At 50.5% G+C, this 22,250-nt stretch overlaps 1 protein-coding gene across 3 annotated transcripts in view; it reads right to left on the bottom strand.

Annotated features, from left to right (window-relative positions):
- Positions 1–5,980: 5,980 nt before the first annotated feature.
- LOC146869156 (Y+L amino acid transporter 2-like) overlaps positions 5,981–22,250 on the bottom strand; it is a 181,392-nt gene continuing 165,122 nt past the window's right edge. For all 3 annotated transcript variants that reach the window (XM_085640892.1, XM_085640896.1, XM_085640889.1), the window contains exons 9-10: positions 7,283–7,466; positions 5,981–6,817 (exon numbers count right to left, since the gene is read on the bottom strand). In XM_085640892.1, the coding sequence (XP_085497018.1) occupies positions 6,711–6,817; positions 7,283–7,466 (291 nt within the window). In that variant the 3' untranslated portion in view covers positions 5,981–6,710. The remainder of the gene's footprint in view (positions 6,818–7,282; positions 7,467–22,250) is intronic.

Here is a 22,250-nt window from a genome sequence, read left to right as displayed (position 1 = left end):
AGGTGAAATACAGTTTTTGGCAGGCAACAGGCCGGATCAGGCACCGTTAGCCGCGCAGGGAGTAGGACAAAGTTCATGGATACAGATGCAGGCTCGGACTGGAGCTTTCAGAGGCAGAAGGCAGGAAAAGGCTTGATGGCAGAATTCAGGGCCTACTCGCCTGAATCTGTAAAATGTGGAAAGTGAACCACATAAAGTCGGTGGCCTTTCATACTTAGGAATGGAATATCTGACGCACATGTATTTGCGTCTTCATAACTGGAACTGGAGGGAACATACATGTACTTATAGCACGCACATGGAGCCGTTGGGTTCTACGATAGGGGACTTAACTGATCACAAAATTCATATTTCCTCACCTCTCTGCCTCACCCTCGTCCTTCTGCCTCACCCTCCTCTCTCAAGTAACTATCCTACCCATCACTCTTTTTTTCTGTTTCAACTTCTCCTCTCTTCACCTCGGCCCCCTTTCTTGTTCCACCTTACAGTCTTCTGTCCGCGTCACCTTCACTACTGCTGCCAACCTGAGGAGAAGCCACCAAACATCAAATACCCGCAGCTGCCCACTGTGCCAAGAGTACAGATCCTGATGTTGATGACTGGACTTCTGGGGCTATTTTCTCAAAGACTGTTTGGTTTCCAGTTTCTTGAGCAGAATGTTATTAAGGAGAACTAAGAGGAAATGTACAGTTAGTGCGAGAGCTGATCCTAAATTGTGACTGGCATGTTGCTGCCTCTTTCACGTTCTATTCCTCTGTCCCACTAGTCTCTCCTTGTCCCATTGCCCTCTCTTTCTCCATCACTCTACAGCTTGTCTCTTTTTTTCTATCAGTCTCCTCCGGTCTCTCTTAGTCCTCTCTGGTCCCTCCCTCACCACTGGTCATTTGCTCATCACCTTTCTCTCTGACCATCTTCCTTTCTCATCCTCCAACAGGTGTTCCTTTGCCCTCGCTTCGTGGTTGTCTTGCCACCTGGTTGGACACTCCGTCTGCAGCTGCACTAGGTGGGCATTCTGCTGACTGCTGCCACACCAGCCTAGGCCCTCTGCTGCCACATTAAGCATGCTTTTTGGTTCACTGCTGCCCACCAAGATGGGCCTTTCCGAGTGATGACCCATGCTGGTGCTTAGTGCTGCTGCTTCCCACCAGACAGGGGTCTTGACCCACCTCGTGTGATCTCAGCCTGCTGTTAACCACAGGCTGTGCCCTCACGCCAGGCTGTACTCGTAATTCTGTTTTGCTCCAAGGCTTAGCTCTCCGTCCTTTCACTGTTCGCACTCAGTTCCACTGATGCCACCAGGATTTGTTCTCAAATGACTACTGCCACTAGGCTAGGCCCTCACCTGAATGTAAATCCACCGAACGTGGCCCTTCTCCCACTTCCAGTAGACTTGTGGCTAGTGTTGGCCATTGCAAGGCTAGTGCTGCCATGCAGGCTCCGCATCCCACAAAAGCTCAGCTCTTCGCGTGATGTCTCTGCTTATTGGTAGCCTTTGGGACCAGGGAGTGGCGGGTTATCAGTGGTTGGATTGGAGAGTTTCCCTGCGGCCTCATGATTGCTGGATTGATGTATTCATTCATTCCATAAGCGCCAGCGTCCACCCTTAAAGGGCCTCATCGAGCTGAGAAACAGCAGGTAAATACAAGGACTAAAAAGAAAAGTCTAATCTTCCAGAGAATTTGAATCTTTTTTCGAGCTTTCCTGAAGTTCAGAAGGCTGTTAATAGAAAGTACTGTATAAGGCATGTCGTTCCAGAACTTAGGCCCTAAGTATGAAAGCGGGCGTCTCCTGCATTGGCAGTCTCTTCCCACTGGCTGGGCTTTAATCTCAGGGCAGCGCCTAAATGGCCACTCAGTCTTCTCTTTTCAGTAGGCCTGATGGCCACACCCATCTACTGGTTTGAGGCAGAAGTGCCAGCTCATTATACCGCAAGGGGATGCCCTAGGGTAATTGCTAAAAGCATTCGTGACCCTCATCCTCCCAGGCCCGACTCTTGGCCCACTGCAGCCACAAGGGTGAGATCCTAGTCTGACTGCTGCACCCAGGCTGGGCTGGCCTCCTTCATTTGCCATCAATGTTGACTGCCTCAAGGGTACAACCCTTGACCCTGATCCCGGCAGGTCGCTCCCCACGCCGCACAGCACCACCTGTCTGTGCCCGTGTCCCTGAGCCCGCTGCTGCCACCGCGAGATCGAGGCCCTCCTCTGCCCTCTGTTGTGATTTTTTTTGTATCTCTTTATTCTGTAGTCTGTCTTATTCCATTCTTATTCCGTTTTGTACTGCTTTACTGTGCCCTGTTGCCTTCTGTATCTTCCGCATGTTCTAATCTCCCATTTTCCCGCCGCTGCGTCCCCTGCGGCCCTGTCCCCCTGCTCGACCATTTGTCCCACTCCCGCCTCCCAGCTGCTCCTCCCTCCCACCTCTTCTTCTAATGGCGGCCGCTGCGAGGTGAGGAGAGCGACCCTTGACTCTGTTCCCGGCAGGTCGCTCCCCACGCCGCACAGCACCACCTGTATGTGCCCGTGTCTCTGAGCCCGCTGCTGCTGCCGCCGTGAGTTCGAGGCCCTCCTCTGCCTTCTGTTGTGATTTTTTACATCTCGTTATTCTGTAGTCTGTCTTATTCCATTCTTATTCCATTTTGTACTGCTTTACTGTGCCCTTTTGCCTTCTGTATCCTCCGCCCGTTCTAATCTCCCATTTTCCCGCCGCTGCGTCCCCTGCAGCCCTGCCCCCCTGCTCACCCATTTGTCCCACTCCCGCTTCCCAGCTGCTCCTCCCTCCCACCTTCTCTTCCTGTGGCGGCTGCGCAGCCGCTGGCGCGCCTAAGGCAAGCCCGTCTGCGCCTGTCCGCGCCTGGACCGCGCCCAGCGCCAGACCCCCTGGCCCCTGCAAACACCACGACACCCGACACCACTGCGACGCGAGCACCCTCCACTCACTCAATGCCGGCCAATCGTACACCTGCTTCCTGGCCACCCCGAAGCGCACCCAAGGACCCTTCTCCTGCCGGAGCTGCAGCTTCACCAGCCTCCGAGCCGCCAAATCGCCCACCGAGACAAGACGCAACCACCTCAGATGCATACTTCTCAACACACGCTCCACCCACAAGCACGCCATCGAACTCTGGGATCTACTCGACGACTCCTCCCAGGACGACAGAAACCAGCACCGATGACACCCTCAGCGCCGCCGAACACCTGCACTTCCAGATCCACATCGACTCCAACACCACCCTCCGAGGAACCCTCATCCACAGACCCCTCAGCCACAGTTCAGCAACTCCATCGCCGACTTCGTCAGCACGCACGCCCTTGCATCCACGGACTACTTCCTCCTCAGAGATCTGAACTTCCACCTTGAGAAAACCAACGACAGCAACTCCACCACCCTGCTCGACAACCTTGCCAACCTCCGACTCAAACAGCCAGTCACGTCTCCCACCCACTCCGCCGGACACACGCTCGACCCCATCTTCTCCGGCAGCAACCACGTCACCTTCAGCCACACCACCGAACTCCACTGGACCAACCACCGCTGCATCCACTTCACCTTCGAGAAGCCCACCGCGCACCACCACACACAACGGTCCCCCGCTGCAACTGGAGCAAAGTCACCGAAGACTAGCTGATCACTACCCTCGCCCGAAACCCACCAACTGACACCACCAACACTGACACCACCGCCCGCAACCTCAGGCAATGGTTCGACAACTGCGCCAACACTCGCGCCCCGATCATGAAACCCTCTAACAGACGCACCGAAAAAAAAGCCACGTGGTTCACCGCCGACCTCCAGGAATCGAAGCAGGCCTGCCGTAGGCTCGAGAAGAAGCGGCACCACGAACAGACACCGGACAACAATACAGCCTACAAGAGCGCCATCAGCTAACACCACCAACTTATCCGTACCACCAAAAGGACCTCCTTCAAAGAACGCATCGACAACAACGCATCGACAACAACGCACACAACAGCAAAGAGCTCTTCAACATTGTGAAGGAACTCTCCATCCCCAGCTCCAACTCCAACGAGATCCTGCCGTCGCAAGACCTCCGTGACTCCCTAGCCACCTTCTTCCACCGCAAGATCGCACACATCCACGACAGCTTCAACAACCAGGGCCCCCCGACAGCCACCGACGCCTCAGACACACTGCCCCCCAGCCACACCGACCCCCTGCTTTCCTGGACTCACGTCATCAACGACGACACCATCAAAATCATGAACACCATCCACTCCGGCTCACCAGCAGACCCCTGCCCGCACCACATCTTCAACAAAGCAAGCCCCACCATTGCACCCCATCTCCGCAAGATCATCAACAACTCCTTCGAAACCGCCACCTTCCCGGAGAGCTGGAAGCCTGCAGAGATCAACGCCTTACTCAAGAAACCCAAGGCGGACCCCAAGGACCTCAAGAACTTCCGGCCCTACTCCCGTTCCCGGCGAAAGTCATCGAGAAGATTGTCAACAGGCAACTGACCTCCTTCCTGGAAGAGAACAACATCCTGGACCCGTCCCAATCCGGATTCCGCAGCAACCACAGCACCGAAACAGCCCTCATCGCCGCAACCGATGACATCAGGGTCCTGCTGGACAACAGAGAAACCACGACCCTCATACTCCTGGACCTTTTGGCCGCCTTCGACACAGTCTGCCACCACACCCTACGCACATGCCTCTACAACGCAGGGATCCACGGCAAAGCCCTGGACTGGACCACCTCCTTCCTCACCAGCAGAACCCAGAGTGTCCGCCACCCTCAATTGCGAGCTAAAGACACCAAGATCATCTGCGGCATACACCAAGGATCGTCCCTCAGTCCGAAACTCTTCAACATCTACATGGGACCTCTCGCCAACATCGTCCGATTGCACGACCTCAACATCATCTTATATGCCGACAGCCAGCTGATCCTCCCCCTCACCAAAGCCCCCACCACCGCCAAAACCAACCTCCACGAAGGAATGAAGGCAATTGCTGAATGGATGAAGAACAGCTGCCTGAAACTGAACTCGAACAAGACAGAGGTCCGCATTATCGGATCCACCCCCTCCGCCTGGGACGACTCATGGTGGCCGGCCGCGCTGGGAGCTGCACCGACGCCCACTGACCACGCACGCAACCTGGGGTTCATCCTGGACTCATCGCTGTCTATGACCCAGCAAGTCAACGCGGTCTCTTCCTCCTGCTTCAACACCCTCTGCATGCTGTGCAAGATCTACAGATGGATCCCCACCGGAACCAGAAGGACGGTCACCCAGGGCCTCGTCAGCAGCAGGCTGGACTACGGCAACGCCCTCTACACGGGAACCTTAGCCAAACTCCAGAAACGACTACAACGCATACAGAACGCATCTGCACGCCTCATCCTCGACATCCCCCGCCACAGCCATATCACAGCCCACCTGAAAGACCTGCACTGGCTCCCCGTCAACAATAGGATCACCTTCAAGCTCCTCACTCACACTCACAAAGCACTCCACAATGCCGGACCAGCGTACCTCAACAAACGACTCACCTTCTACATCCCGAACTGCCAGCTTCACTCCGCTGACATCGCCACCGTCCCCCGCATCCGACTAGAAACTGCCGTCGGCAGATCATTCTCCCACCTCGCCACCAAGACTTGGAACACCCTCCCCATCCGCCTGCAACAGACCCAGGACCTGCTGACCTTCAGGAGACTTCTCAAGACCTGGCTGTTCTAGCAGTAGCAGCTCCCCCCAACTGATTGATTGATTGCTTCAAGCCTTTACAGTCATCCTATTACCACCACACTGTTGGCCCTTTTGACACTCGTCAGTAAGCATGACTCCTTCCATCCCTGCCTTTTTCCTGAGTCCTTATTCTACCACTTTCACCAGTCTGCCCTGCTGCTCCCATTGTCTTGACTAGAAGGTAATATTTAGTCTCTCAATCCAGGGGTTCTGGAATATTCCCATGCACACACTGCCATAAAAACTCTACAATTTAACAAATTCTCGTAAAATTATTTTAATATTATTACAACATTATCATAAGGGTGTGTGAGTTGGGGCCATTCAGATCAAGAAGCTGCTATATGACCCTGATCTGGGAAACGTAGAGTGGAAGCACATCTGATGATATTCCGTTGGGACCACGCTCCCCCAGCATCCATCATCTGTATCCCCAGAAATGTCTATTGAATTTAGTTTTCCATTCTACCTCTTGGCTTCTTTCAGTAGCAGTGTTAACTGCCCTTTGATATTCTGGAAATTCACTGGTGTGGGCAGCTGCCACTATACTGCACCACAAAGCGCTTGGCGTGGGCTTTATGGAACAATGTAGATCCTATCTGGAAGGTTGAAAAAATCCAAGGCATGACTTATAGGTCTGAGTCCCTACAGAACGAGACTCCTCCGTGGTAAGTGGGAAGGGCTACAATTTGTGGATTATCAGGAATAAAGACAGAATAACACCCTCAATGGATCAGTTCAGAATGCAGGAGTGTCATCCCCACTCTCCTTGCCCTGGAGTGTGCATTGTCCCCACCAGCAATTTTGGGGAATACAATTTTATACGTCTACCATCATCAGAAAAACACCTCTTGGAGGTAAACAAATAACTTGACACATGTCCCATTTGGCTTCCGCTGGCAACGGCCAAGGCTATACGCCAATAATAGCCGCCAGTGTCCTTGGTTGCCTACAGTGAAGAAGACTGCTTCTTATTGGCTATACACGTGCCTTATTTGGACTTGGAACCTCTTTTTTTGGTTTCTTCCACCTCATCGTCCAGGTCCATCTCAGTGATCACGGAATAGCAGAGTATCTGGACGTAGCGGGTTATGCAAGCTAGAGAGAAGGAGATCGGGATTATTTTAGATTCACTATACGGATATTAGCAAAGTATCTGAATGCAGCAGGATATGCACGCCACAATGTAGCGAGTTATGCAATCTGAACAGTAGACCAAGATTAATTTAGATCCACTTCATAAAATCATTATCTCTGATTTTGAAATAAAAATATCTGTGTCCTTAAGCCTCGGAAAATGGCTGCCCCGCCATGACTTTCCCGTTGAAGAAGTGTGTGGTGCGGGGAGTTGGAATGGATATGGGACTCTGAAGGAAGAGATGAGGGGTATGCAATAATGGAGAAGCCCCAAAATGATTGAACATAGAAACTGCATTCTCTACTGCCCCAGGAAAACAGGTACCTACATGGCATTTGATGGTAAAGATGGCCTTCATTTCTTCACCCTACCTCCCAACACCCGGAAGCATCCCCAACAGTACCCTTCAAGGAGTTTCTACTCACCAAAGGTATTCCGTATCCACATAGGTTTTCTGCTGTCTGGCATGTAGACGGCCAAGAAGTAGACGGGCACTCCCGAAAGAGCAATGCTAATCCCAATGAGGGAATTGATGGTGTCACTGTACAGGGGCACAGCTACCAGGAACACAGTGCAGAGGCAGAAGATCACTGGGAACACCAGGCTGAGCTGTGAGGAGAGAGATGAGAAGCTGTGAATGTAGAGCCCCTCTTTCCCTAAATCATAAAAACGAGTCCCTAGTGACAAAACCGGGTCACGGCCCCCACTGTTTGCCTGTAGGTAAGCTCAAAATCCAACAGCTTCCTGCACGCCAAGTGATATTACCGTCACAGTATATGTTTCTATAACAATACTTGAGCATTTGCCATTCTCTCCTATTCGATGCTAAACTGCTGCCCAGAACTCCCAGTACTTTTGAATGGGGACAATTCAGCCAAAAAATTGAAAAATAGTTCTGTTTACAATGTGGGAAATGACAAGTCGTAAAATGTCCAAATGGGCTCCATTCTCTGCTAATCGCAAATTAATGTTAACAAGAACCTGGTTGCTGGTAATCTTGGGTGCCACAAGCATCGAGACGTTCCGGGTGGGAAACAGCGGTTACACCGCTGTTGTTACCACGCCGGTAGGTAACAACACGGTCGTTACAATGACTGCGTTGTTACCATGCATGGCTTTACATCGCAAGTCGTTTCTACGACTTGCGCTAGGTGGCGTGCAACACCAGGGAATGTGTTGGATTTTAAATCCGACAAATTCACTGCTGTTGCTCTAACTGGAGTAGGAATAGTAATTTATACTATTCCTAAGTCCAGCATCCCATCTAGCGCAAGTCGTAGAAATGACTTGCGATGTAAAGCCACGAGTGGTAACAACGCGGTCGTTGTAACGACCGCGTTGTTACCTACCGCGTGGTAACACCATGCGTTGCAACGTCACACATTCGCTCCGGGTGGCTTCATTCCCTCTTTCCAGCAAGGTAGAAGCCACAAAACTAGACTTTTGAAAAACTTCAAATAGAAAATGCAGTCTTGCAGGTTCTAGCTAACATCGTGCAAGAAAATGTAAAGCAGAGGAAGCTTAAAAACATACGCTTTAGGTAGCCTACTCTTTATTTGCGGCATCATCATTGCCCTGCATGTGTTTGGTCCCATACACCTCCAACACTCGTACTCAGCCCATTTTGATAAATATCTAATCCTATGCTTTTCAAATTATTTAATTGCTTTAGTTTAATGTATCATCCCTTTAGAGAGGGAATAGTGCGAAATCTAGGGGCTACCGGTGCTGCTTGCTGGCAGCCACACTACAACCACAATAATACTATGACAAATACTTGCTCGAAAGCAGTGCTTAATTTGTGAAAGAAAGACTGCGGGTGCCCGAAGCACTGCTCAGAAACCTGCAGCTGGTGCAATTAAATGTCTGCACATGCAATACCAACGCTGCATAACTTTAAAACCACCTCATTCCTCTTTAATCCCCAACCAGACAATCCCTGCCTCTTTATCACACTCCCGCTTCCCCTTTTGTGGTGGTTTTTCTGCCTTTCTAGTTTGTGTTTTTCCCTTTTTTTAAACTTCTTTATATTAAACAACCGTCAGCTTTAACATACATGGTCACATGCTTACAATGGGTTGCCCACTACATCGTTCAGGTACAACTTTATTAATCAAGACCCACTCAGATAGTAATAGCCAGAATCAACCAGTCCCGGAGCCCTACCCGCTTAGCTGATCAATACCCACCCCAATACCCCTGTAATCTTCCCATTGTTGCCAAACTTTTTCCCATTTCCTGGGACATCCGCTGCCCTCGAAAATTGTTTTTTCCACTGCACAACACCAACCCATATCTCGTTTCCACTGAGAGATCCTAGGCGGCTGGGTCGCCCCCCCATGCGCCAGCAGTGTTTCTTTTGGCAACCATAGCTGCCACTTGCAGCCAGATTCTTTGGTATTTGGGCCATGTCAATTCTCCAGACACACACAGAACATGCCATCTAGGAACTAAGGGGACTTCCTGTTCTAGAACTTCTGACATGATGTGGACCATGACTGGGCACTCCCATAGGATATTGAAGTGTGTTCCTTTCTGGGTACACCCCCTCTGACACTCCTCTGTGGGGATACGTCCCAATCTAAACATCAGTGCGCTAGTGCAGTAGGATCTGTGTAATATCCTCAATTGGACGAATCTGAATCGAGCCCTGATTGCCACCTCCCTGGGGCTTTGCACCACCTCTCCCCAGTCGTCGTCCTCTAATAGGCCTACATCCGATTCCCACGCCTCTTGTGTCTTAAATAATAGATCTGGTGAATTGTTTATGATTTTTTTGTATGTGTAGGACAATGCCTTCTCTGGGATTGGGTCCAGCAATAGTCTGTCTTCTAGAGGGCCATATTCTGGGACCTGATTCCCATCTTTAAGATGGCGGCTTAAAGCATGTTTCAATTGCAGGTATCGATAGTGCTCTGTGGGTGCCAACTGAAATTCGGTCAGTTGTTCTGCAAACGTCAACATTGCCTGTCTCCGCCATACATCCCCCAAGTGCACAATATCTATTAGCTTCCATTTTGAAAAGCCCTGCAGTTGGACCACCTCTCGAAGGTCATCGCTGGCCCAGAGGGGAGTCCGTTCGGCCAGGCGTCCCGCCCAGCCAAGGAATCGAGTGGTCTTGTTTCTTGCCTTCAATACCAGTTGAGTGTGTGGAGATAGTCCCGCCTGCTTTCCCTTTCTGTAGAGTGCGCCTATGTAGCCTTCTGCCCCCATTGCCCAGTGATCCACTCTATATGCCGGATCGTTTTTGTCAGCAAAAACCCAGTCATTGATGACCATGAGCTGCGATGCCCAGTAGTACTTCTGGAGGTCGGGGATGGCCAGACCGCCTTCGTACACCCCTTTCTATAATTTAGTGAGTGCTATCCGTGCCCCTCCCCTGTCCCACAGCAACGTTCTTAGCTCACTGTCTAGGTCTCTGAAGAATTTCTCCGACACTGGACAGGGGGAATTTTGTAGGACATAAAGCAGTCGGGTAGAGACATCATCTTGAAGAGTACTGCTCGTCCCATAAGGGAGATCAGCAGTTTCCTCCAGTGCGCCACGTCGCTCTTCAAGCGGTCTAATTGTGGCTTTAAGTTCCCTGCTATAAACGCCGCATCAGTTTTTTCGATCTGAATGCCCAGGTATTTGAAACTAGTCCAAATCTGAAGTCTGGAGTCAGCTCCCAAGTCCAGCGGAGGGCCATCCGTAAGCATGTATAAAAGGGACTTGTCCCAGTTGATCTGATACCCAGAGTATCCCTGGAACAACCCAAAAATCTGGAGCAACCGGTTGATTGAATACTGCGGCCTTGTTGCATACAAGAGGATGTCGTCCGCGTACAATGATATCCTTTCCTCCCAATGATCACCCCCACATATGCCCGATATGATGGGATCCCTTCTGACCCATGCCGCCAAAGGCTCGAGTGCGAGCGCAAACTGAATCGGGAAGAGCGGGCACCCCTGCCTCGTGCCTTTCCGCAAGTTGAAGGCACGAGACACTGCACCATTAACACGGACCCTTGCCATAGGTTGGGTACATAACAACTTAATCCAGGAGAGGAACCGAGGTCCGAAGCTGAATCGCCTCAGGACCTCAAACAGATAGTTCCATTCTATACTGTCAAACGCCATACGGGCGTCAAGTGATAGCAGGGCGGCCTCCACCTCCGGATTGGTCTTAACCAGATGCATGATCCCGTATAGACAACGTAGGTTAAGTCTGGTACTTCGGCGAGGCATGAAGCCCGACTGGTCTGGATGGATCAGGGTCTGAATGGGTACTAAGAGCCTGTGGACTAAGACTTTGGCCAAAATTTTTATTTCTAGATTGAGCAGCGATATTGGTCGATACGATCCGCACTGGTCCGCCGGCTTACCGACTTTGGGGATCACCACTATTGTCGCGGTTCGTTGATCAATGGGCAGCAAACCACTATCCCTCGCCTCATTGAACATGGCCAGGAGATAGGGGGCCACCGTGTTGGCAGTGCACTTAAAAAGATCCACGGGTAAACCGTTGGGCTCCGGTGCCTTCCCCCCTGCAGGTCCTGTATTGCCCCCACTGTTTCTTCTTCCGTGAGGTCTTTGTCAATAGAGTCTCTATCGTCGTCTGCCAGCACTGGAAGACGCATCTCTGCCAGAAGCTCACAACAGTCTTGGGCCGATCTTGTTGGGTTCGAATCATATAGCTGTTCATAGTAATCGGCGAAAGTAGCAGCTATATCCTCTCACCCCGATTGTTTATTGCCGTCTCCGTCCTCTATTTCAGCCACCCAGTTCCTCTCGCGATCACGTCTTTCCAGACATGCTATCATTTTATTGGCTTTATCCCCCAAGTCATATATTCTCTTGTGTGTGGCCATAGCTGCCAACCTGGCTGCGTTCATTGACATGTCCTGCAATTCACGTTTGCGAATATCTAGTTGGTGTGCCAATTCGCTATCGTTCCTCCCACCCTCCAGGTAACGTGTCTCTAGTTCAAGCACTGCCTTCTCTACTTGGTCCCATCGTAGTTTCTTTTCTTAGTTGTGCGCCCCCACACATGCCTGGGCATATCCTCTCATGACCGGTTTAAAGGCCTCCCAGAGGGTACCTGCTTCCTCTACGGACCCTTCATTCTCCTGAAAGTAGAGCTGTGCTCTTTCCTTGACCTTTTGGGCATTTTCTTTATTCTGGAAAAACCAGGCGTTCAGTCTGGGCGGCAGTACCGATTGGCGGGATAGACCTCTCATCGTTATTTCCACTGGGGAGTGGTCCGATATACCCCGGGGTCCTATTCTTACATTAGTGAAGCACCCATCTCCACCTGTGTGCGTTAATATGATAGTCTAATCTTGAGTAGCTGGCGTGAGCTGCGGAGTAGAATGTGTATTGTCGGACTCCCGGGTTGTGCACCCTCCAAAGGTCCGTTAGGCCAAACGCCTCAGTGAATGCCTGAAGTGGTTCCACCGCCCGGTCTCTCATCGTTACTGTGTCCCTATCATGCCTTGGGTCCCTAGCAGCGTTTGTCCCCCCCCAACAGACCCGGTGGAAGGTCCACCAGCATGGCTCCTAGTGTAGTGAGCGCCCCAGTGTGTGCCATCGGCGGGATATAGCAGGAGACCAGGTTAAGAGCACGCCCCTCCTAACTCCCCGCTACGGCCACCAATCTGCCCAGATAGTCATGCGTCAATCTGTCCACTACTAATGGAATCCCTGTTTTTACCAGGATACCTGCTCCACGGGAGTCAGTGGTATAACCTGCATGTGCAATCAATCTATAACCGTATCTGTCTAGTGCTCGGTACCTCTGCCCCTTGAGATGTGTCTCCTGCAGCAATACAATGCCCGGGGAGTGTCGATGCAGGTATTGGAGCACAATGCTACGCGCTTGATACGATTCCCCAATCCATTTACATTCCAGGATATAATACTTAGATTAGTGGAATCGCGCAGGTCTCCCTGCCACCCACTAGGGGGTTGGTGGGTTGCCCCTTGACTAGTTACCCCTTCCTGTGAGGCCATCCCTTAAACAACTGTCCGACTCGGAAGCCTTCGAGTTGCTGAACCCCAAGAGCATACGCATGTACCACAAAATCGCTGACTTTACAAAAAAGAAATCTGAACATAATAAACCTTCCCACCCCCCTCCCTGCTACCCTACCGGAGAGTGTAACAACACCCGCCACCCCAACATGCAGAGTGCCTGTCACCCTGAATAAACCCATCAACAGCAGGGCTAGTCGAATCCAAGCTCTCAAGGCTCCGGCCCCCTCCCCAAATCCGTTTGCAACATCTAGAGTGTGTCCATTCGTTTTCGTTCTGTTTCTCTACAGCCCCTAGTAATCGTCCTATTGTTATTACTAAAAGTTAGTGGGCCCCTCTGTCCAATTTTTTCCCTTTCTTAATGTGTAATGCTGAAAGATAGGTGGTGGTGCCCATAAATAAGGGCCAGAGGCCATATGGAAGCACAAACCAGCATTTTAGTCATTGAAATGCATTGGCAATCGGGAATAAGTTTGAGACTGGCCACCGTAAGCAGTCAATTATTGATTAAAAGTTCAATTAAGATGTTTTATTTTGGCCAGCATTTGACACATGTGCTCATTTTCCTCCTAGGACCTTCTAAATCATCCAATGCATTTCAATGGTAAGTCGAGAAAAGTCAAACATGTTAGTGTCAAAGTGTTATGTTGTGGGTCCTAGCCCCTCATGACTATTGCATACACAGACACTAGTATGTGGTACTAGAAACTGGCCCCGAGCTCGGGTGCTCTGACCCTTCATTAAGAGGCGCACGTCACTTGAGACGCCTGTGTTGGATGGGTGTGGGGTGAGAGTGGAATCCAGCCCTCAAGGGAGTGGCTGGACGAAACACTAGTATGTGTCCTCATTCCTCCCAACTGTTATTGAAAAACAAAACCACACAAAACAAGTCCAACCTGTGGAAATAAAACAATATTAAACTGGTGTTGGAAAGTGGATTATTGTCAGGGGCAAATGTTGGTCTGCCACTGGCGATAAGGCCACTAACACATGGTAGGACTCAGCATAGGTCTTAGAAAATTATTCCTATGCTCATCCCTTGGTAACTTGGCTGCGAGCAGACAGGCTTACCTTCGAAGACAGGTATGTAAAGCATTTAAAAACACAATTTCAGTAAATAATCAAGACACAACACATAATAAAAATCCAACACCAATTTATAAAAATAGGATTTTTTTTTTATCTTTAAAATGATGCCAAAACGACAAAAATACAATGTAGGGAACCGGAGTTATGAATTTTCAAAGATTTCGTAAAATATAGCACTTAGAAATTTATAGCACCATATTGTGATACCTGCTCTCAATAGACCAGGGCAAAGTCAAAGTTTCAGGCTGACCGCGATGGAGCCCTGGCCGGCTACAGCTTGCGGCAGGTCCCGGTCTCAGTTTCTACCTTTACACTTAGAAACTTTTCTGGAGCTTTTTTCCTCGAGGCCCTGCGAAGCTCCGAGCCAGTCCGGATTCAGTGAGGGTTCGCCGGATTGACTTCCCTGGAGCGGACGTAGAAAATTTTCCTTTAACGCTTCAGCGGTGAAATCCAGGCCGACACGCAATGGAAGGCTGGCGACTTGGCTCTAGCAGCTGCTCCAGGTCAACTTTTCTACGAGGGCACTTAGAAAATTTTCTGGAGCGTTTTCTCGCGGGTCTCTCTGCTCCTCATGTAGCCGGATCCAGTGAGGGTTTGCCGGCTTCAGTTTTCTTCTAGTCCTGGTCAAACTCTGGAAGTTGGACCCATGGAACTTTTAGCGGGACGAACCTGGATGGCTTGGCCGGCTCCCGGTTGAAGGCAGGCGACCTGGCTGACCAAGTTGAGTCGGTCCCTCTATGGAGCTTTTTTCCAAAGTTCTCCAAACTTCTTGAACTTCTTCCTGAAGTTCCTCAAGGGGTTCCAAAGTGTCTCAAACTCACTCCAAGGCTCTGGAAGCTCCAAGATGGTCCTTGAAAGTTGAGGACTTCAGTTCCCACAATCCACTGGTACAAAACCCTTACAAATCCAATGATGGTTCTCCAAGGTGTAGATTTAGTTGGTGATGTTTCAGATGAGCTCTTTTAACCTGTAGCTTTCAGGGAGTCCACTCTTTGGTTCTTTTTCAGCAAGATAATCCACAGGGCTGTAGTTTTCAGATGGTGCAGTCTTCAGAGGTCAGGCCTTAGATATCTTTGCACAGCAAAACTTCTCAACAGGGTACTTCTTGCTTCAGTAAGTTTCAAGCAGCAGAACTGAGAGGCTCTGCCCCTCTCAGATACTTATTCCAAGTTCTCTGTGTCAGGCAGGAGGTCACTTCTGACCAATGGGAGCAGGGTAACTCCTCAAAGATATGACCACATCCTGTAGAGTGTGGCATTATTCGGTCCCAGAGTGCCTCAAATCTTCCAAATCCATAATGGCTGATTTTCCAGCAAGGTGGTGAGAGCTGGCTAAACATACCCCTAGGATGGCTAATTTACATAGACTCTCCCCCTTGCATCTGCTCATACCTTCCTTAATCCTACCATCTACCTAAGGTGGGAGGTTCAGAGTTGTAAATTACACTGGTCTCTGCTCTCCTCTTTGAAGAACATAGTTTATGACTCCTGGCCTGGCATTCCTATGGAACAGCACACTGCTCTGCCAGTAGAGCTGGTTGACCCCAGAGGCTCTTTATCACCTCTTCAAGGCAGCCTGGCTATTCCACTTAACTCTGACCAATCGGGGCAGACCACTGGAAGGCTGAATTTGGACTTATAGCTTCTTGAATGTACACTTTAGGAGAAATTCAACAATATGATATTGTTGGATTTATTAATACCATTCTGGGAAGTCTTTGAATGGAATTTCTAGCCCTCTCCTATCAAGAGTTATTAATCAATAACTTCCTACTGTCAAGGAAGGCACTCACCTGTTCTCCTTTCTCTAGATGAGGACAACTGAACCCCAGTCCTCACGGAAACTCCTCGAGTGCCAGAAGTAAAAAATAAGACTGGTACTCTGAGAGGGCCCAAGGGGAAAGGGGGAATGGGAATGAGAGAGAGAGAAATGTAGATTCTTCCTTGTGTGCGTGTTATACCTCTTTAACTTCTGGACCACTTTCTTCAACCTGGGGTTGAATCAGGAGGATATTTCTCCAGACCGCAGGAAGGTTTTTTATGGCGTTCTAATTCAAAAACAATATATACTAAATATCAGCAGGTAAGTATGTAACCTTTTATGCGATGTTAAATATGATTTTCGCAAGAATAATTCTACATCAATACCTAAAATAACACTTGTTCTCCTGAATACTCTCTCATGTGTGTAGTTTTTTAGCTTGGACAAATGTGTTACTTCTTCTGTTGTTTAACTCTGCGAACAGAAAGTGAATAATAACCAAAAAGCCCTGTATTAATTAAACAAGATAGATTCTGCTTCTGTCATAACTCGTTATACCTTTCAGACCATTAGTATAACCTTAACTAATGCTTCATAAAATCCTTTGAGTCCACAAAAGTTCCTTCAAATACTTGTTTGATTGATTTATAGAATATTCTCTTTTCTGTGGCTCTTTTTTTTTTTTCTTGGACTAGTCTTTCAAAAGCAAATAGTTCTGCTGCCCTTTCTGGAAATAGTCTTTTTCTTGGATGAGATTCTCCAAGAGTAATTGGTTTAAGTGCCTTTCCAAAATCTTTAATTTAACACAGTTTCCGTTAAGGAAATTCAAAACGTAAAAACTCAGAGGTGCTTTGTTTCTATTTGCGTGAGAGTTTCACTTATCTGATTTTGTTTCTTCCTTTTTTTAGATCCGTGCCACTGGAAGAGTATCAGGGGAAGAGAAAGATCCTAGTTCACGGAGTGAAGAGGAGCCAGTGTCGGAAACAGCCACGAAGACCGTCGGGAGAAGGAGGGAAGCCACCGGAGATGACAGGAGGCCCAGGACAGGACCGCAATGCCGCCGGAGGTCTCAGTGCAGGGTCGGAGGGAATCACTGGAGTCCGCAGAACTGGTACGGAGAATCAGGTAAGTGCTCACAAAGCGCATTTCGAAGGTGCGAGCGGCTTAAATACTCTTCGCCGCGCGCGCTTGCTTCTCTTGACTCATGCTCCACGTTTTCTCCGCTAACACGTGGAATATTAATTATTAGTTGCTCAGGAGTGTTATTCATGTGTGCCATCTCTGCTTTTAGTTCTGGTGCTTAACGCGTGAGACAAACGTACTGCAATCTTAACAGCCTTCACGTGCAAGTTTTACATAACTAATCAGGTTGTTTAACACGCTGCCGTCTTTATGATCTTTTATACCAATACGTGAGCTTTTGTTAGAAGGGTAAATCAAAGTTTGTGTCTACTGACCCAGAGTAACATACATAAAGCAGTGAATAACAAAGGTTCTACAATCACGTAGCATTTTGTGTACAATATGACATGGAGATCGTACCACTACTATAATAATGAGCGATCGTTCAAGAAGGTCTAGCATGAGTGGGGCTTTGGGGTATTTGGTGATCATGACACCTACCACGTTAATCTACGCAACGGGATTTGCAATGGGAAAAATGAGTTGGGCCATTTTTCCAGCACCAGGACTTACAAAAACATATTTTATAAGTACGTGTCTTATATCTACAGGAACCCCACCCCATGTGCAATTAGGGGAGACTTTAGGGGTTCTGAATCTGTAGAAATATTGCAGATCTTCCCTCCACAGTGCTCCTAGCATCAAAGTCGATTTTGAGCAGCACTTTACCACAATGTGGGGGGTGAAATGTGAAATTTCACTTCACCCAGGCATATAAAAACTAATTTTATAAGGGTGTACCTTATAAATACCTGACCCCCCCCCCACCCCCACCCCCACCCCTGGGATACCTAGAGGAGACCCTGGGGGCCCTAATATGCCAAAACATTGTAGGTTATCAATCTTTAAGTGCCCCAAACACCAATGTCGAGTTTGGGCACAATTTACTTTTTAAAAGCAGTCCTGGCACCCAGGGCTGCTTTTAAACTGACCTCAGGCATCAGCAGCGCACACATGCGAGTGCAAAAAGAGCTGCTGGCCTCTAAACCGCCCTGCCCCAGGGTACTAGGGACTTCTAGGTAGTTTCAATCCCCCTGCCCTAATATATACTAGGGGCTTATAGGGTAGGTCATGCCAATCACAGGGGTACCCCACCATACCATTGTGTACCCTAGTGTATGTAGGTGTTTTAATTGTATTTTAATGTGTCTCTTTCAGCTTAGCACTTGCCCTGGGCCTGGTTAGGTAGAGCCCAGGGTCACTCGGAGTCAGTTACCACCAGTATCAGTCAGCAAAAAGTTGGGGGTGCCCAGGGCACAGGATGACTTTGCAACAACTGGATACCACAAAATCCATCAGGCACTAAAGTCAAATCAACGGGACAGCGGAGGGCATGTGGGCTGATGACGACAAACTGAACCAGGATATCTCCGCTTGCATTTATATTTTAAACTGAGGGGCTTGGGACACCAACACTGGTTTGGAGAAGTCAGGAGCACTCTGGCAGCATACCGAGTGAAACCATGTCCTTAGTCTGAAGTTGGTCCACTCCATCGATGTTCAGGATGATCTGTGGTAGGGTTCAATATTTCAAAAACGGTGCGTCAGGAGCATGGACGGAGCCCAATGCAAATTGTAACAATGGTGTTGCTTGATCCACTGAAGACAGCCTTGGCGTGCTGTGACCTGTTGGAGCCTCCCTTAAATGACCTGGCTACATCCTGGAATCTGGCGGTGGGGCAAAGTCGAGTCCATCTCCTGCGCCTGTGCGAGGCCCCTTATTTGGGTTGCCACTGAACTGCTAGTGGGCTGATCTGGGGCTGTGTGTGTGCCTGCATCTGGGCATCTGCAAGACCGCCTACGAGCCACTACCTAGTCGCTCGTGCAACCTCAAGGGTAGATGTTTACTGGTCAGGACGTGCTTTCGCTACTGTGATTAGGATGCAAGCCAGGTGAGCAGGTAGTCCCTGGTTCTTCAGATCGTCACTGGTGCTTCTGGTCAGTTGGTATGGCAGTGGTGCCGGAATCCAGTCTGGTTACTTGATGCAGCACTGGTGGTAGTGATGACGCACCCGAACCTGAACAACAGGTGGTGACTATTTGCCATGGTGGTTGCAGACTTTTTTTCTTTAGATGTCGACCCCCAGGAGTAATGGTGGCCAGGTGATTCCGTTCTTCCTTTGGGGAGGCATTTGCATCCTTGTGCCGTGATGTTTTTGCGTTGCTGAGCCGTCAGTGACTGTGTCTGGATGGATACGCTGGGAAGCGTGGGGCAGAGACTCTGTTTGTGCGTGCTTGCGGCTTACTCTCGGGTCTCTCGCTGTGCTGTCACCAGGTTGTCCTCATTTCACTTAGTTAGCTTGCTGCTCTTGCCTCTGGGTGCGCTTTGTCAGCAGGCTGAATCTTCTTGAGCGTGCCTGTCAGGCCTGGCCTCCCACAATTTTTCCTGCTGAACTTGATTGGTCGTCAGGTTTCTAGTGTAGACCAGCAGGTCACACTTCCATCTCTTCTTCTGAGTGCAGCAGCATGCACCATCTTCCGAGAAGGCCAATGGCATCTCTCTGTGTTCAACAGTCTCTGGACCATGCAGGTGAGACTACCGCTGGAGACAGGTGGCAATGATTGACTTAGAATCAATCAATCAATCAATCAGTAAATTTGTAAAGCGCGCTACTTACCCGTAAGGGTTTCAAGGTGCTGGGGGGGGGGAGGGGGGGGAGGCTGTTGCTACTGGTCGAAAAGCCAGGTCTTGAGTTGTCTCCTGAAGGTCAGTAGGTCTTCGGTTTGTCGTAAGTAGAGGGGGAGGGTGTTCCAGGTCTTGGCGGCACGGTGGGAGCAGGATCTGCCTCCGGAAGTGGTTCTATGGATGCGCGGGACTGTGGCCAGGGCGTGGTCAGTGGAGCGGAGTGTCCTGTTGGGTATTTAGAAGGAGAGCCGGCTGTTGAGGTAGGCTGGGCCGGTTTTGTGGAGTGCCTTGTGTGCGTAGATCAGGAACTTGAAGGAGATCCTTCTGTCGATGGGGAGCCAGTGCAGGTTCCTCAGGTGGGGGGTGATGTGGTCGTGGCGCGGGGCGTCGAGGATCAGGCGTGCAGAGGCGTTCTGGATTCTTTGTAGTCTGTTGATGAGCTTGGACGAGGCTCTGGCATAGAGGACGTTTCCGTAGTCGAGTCTGCTGCTGTCTAGGGACTTTTCCTCGTGTTTTTCGGGATCTATCTGTAGATCTTGCGGAGCATGCGGAGGGTATTGAAGCAGGTGGAGGAGACTGCGTTGACTTGTTTGGTCATGGTGAGTTTCGAGTCGAGGATGACTCCCATGTTGCGTGCGTTATCGGTAGGGGCCGGGGGGGTCCCCAGTGATGCGGGCCAGCAGGAGTCGTCCCATGCTTAGGGGTTGGACCCGAGGATGAGGATCTCTGTCTTGTCTAAGTTCAGCTTGAGTCGGCATTCCTTCATCCAGTCGGCGACGGCCTTCATTCCGTGGTGGATTTTGGTTTTGGCGGTGAGAGGGTCCTTGGTGAGGGAAGATGATCATCTGCGTGTCATCGGAGTAGGAGATTATGTTGAGGTCGTGCTGTCGGGCGGTGCGTGCTAGTGGTGCCATGTAGACATTGAATAGCGTCGGGCTGAGGGAGGATTCCGGTGGGACGCCGCAGATGATCTTGGAAGCCTCGGATCGGAACGGGGGGAGGCGAACTCTCTTTGAGTTCTGCCGGAGAGGAAGGAGGGGGTCCAGTCCAGGGCCTTCTCCAGGATCCCTGCGTCTTGGAGGCGCATGCGTAGTGTGTGGTGGCAGACTGTGTCGAAGGCGGCGGAGAGATCCAGGAGGATGAGGGCCGCCGTCTCGCCGTTGTCGAGAAGGATCCTGATGTCGTCTGTGGCAGCGATGAGGGCGGTTTCGGTGCTGTGGTTGCTGCGGAATACTGATTGGGAGGGGTCCAGGATGTTGTTGTCTTTGAGGTGACGGGTGAGCTGGATGTTAACTATCTTCTCGATGACCTTTGCTGGGAAAGGAAGCAGGGAGATGGGCCAGAAGTTCTTGAGGTCGCTTGGATCCGCCTTGGGTTTCTTTAGAAGGGCGTTGATCTCTGCGTGCTTCCAGTTGTCAGGGAAGGTAGCGGTCTCGAAGGAGAGGTTGATGATGTTGTGCAGGTGGGGTGCGATGGAATTGCCGGCTTTGTTGAAGATGTGGTGTGGGAGAGGGTCAGACGGGGATCCGGAGTGGATTGTGCCCATGGTCTTCATTGTGTCCTCAATGCTCACGTTGGTCCAGGTTGTCAGGGAGTCGTGGACGGTGGGGTGTGGTGGGTCCGGTGCAACGAGGCCCGCAGGGGTTGTCCGGGGTTTGAAACTGTCATGGAAGTCGGTGATTTTCGGTGAAAGAAGGTGGCGAGGGAGTCGCATAAGGCTTGCGATGGCGGGATGTCGTTGGCGCTGGAGCTGGGGTTGGAGAGTTTCTTCACGATGTTGAAGAGCTCCTTGCTGTTGTGAGCGTTGTTGTCAAGGCGGTCTGTGAAGGAGTTCCTTTTGGCGGTCCTGATGAGGTGGGGGTGGTGGTTGCGGATGGCGTCTTTGTGGGCAGCGTGGCTGTCCGGCATCTTTTCGTTATGCCATATGTTCTCCAATTTCCGGCAGGTGCGCTTTAAGGCGAGGAGTTTCGGGGTAAACCAGTTGGCTCTTTTGCTGGTGTCTCTGTTGGTGGGTTTTTTCAGCGGGGCTACGGCGTTGGCGCAGTTGTTCATCCAGCGTTCTAGGGTGAGTGCACCATCATCGGGGTTGGTGGGGTTGGTCTGGGGGTTTAGTGCGAGGCTTTTCTGTAGTTGCTCTTCAGTGACTTTGCCCCAGCAGCGGCGGGTGATCTGTAGGGTGCGGTGGTGTGTGGGGAGTTTTCGGAAGGAGAAGTGGATGCAGTGGTGGTCTGTCCAGGTGAGGTCGGAGGCGTGGCTCAGGTCTCCGAGGAGGATGTAGTCGGTGGAGGTCGTCGTGTGTGTGCTGATGAGGTCGGCAATGGAGTCGCAGAATTGAGGTCGGGGTCCTGGCGGTCTGTAGACGAGGGTGCCTCTTAGGGTGGTCTTGGGGTCCGTGTGGATTTGGAAGTGCATGTGTTCGGCGGTGCTGAGGGTGTCGTTGGTGTTTGTTGAGACCCTGATGGTGTTTTTGTGGACAATGGCGATTCCTCCTCCGGCTCCGTTGGTGCGGTCTCTGCGGGTGATCTTGTGGCCATCGGGGATGGCTATGGCGATGTCTGGTGAGGAGGCATTGTTCATCCAGGTCTCGGTCAGGAAGGCGACGTCCGGGGATGCGGTCCCTGAGCTCGACGGCGTGTTTGTGTGCGGAGCGAGTGTTGATCAGGATGCATCTGAGCTGGTTGGGTTCCGTCGTGGCTGGTGTCTCGGTTCCTTTGAGGCATGAGA

The sequence above is a fragment of the Triturus cristatus genome, chromosome 1_1 (genome assembly GCF_964204655.1).
Source record: "Triturus cristatus chromosome 1_1, aTriCri1.1, whole genome shotgun sequence".
In the NCBI taxonomy this organism is placed as follows: Eukaryota; Metazoa; Chordata; class Amphibia; order Caudata; family Salamandridae; genus Triturus; species Triturus cristatus.
This window is presented reverse-complemented; position numbering and strand designations above follow the sequence as displayed.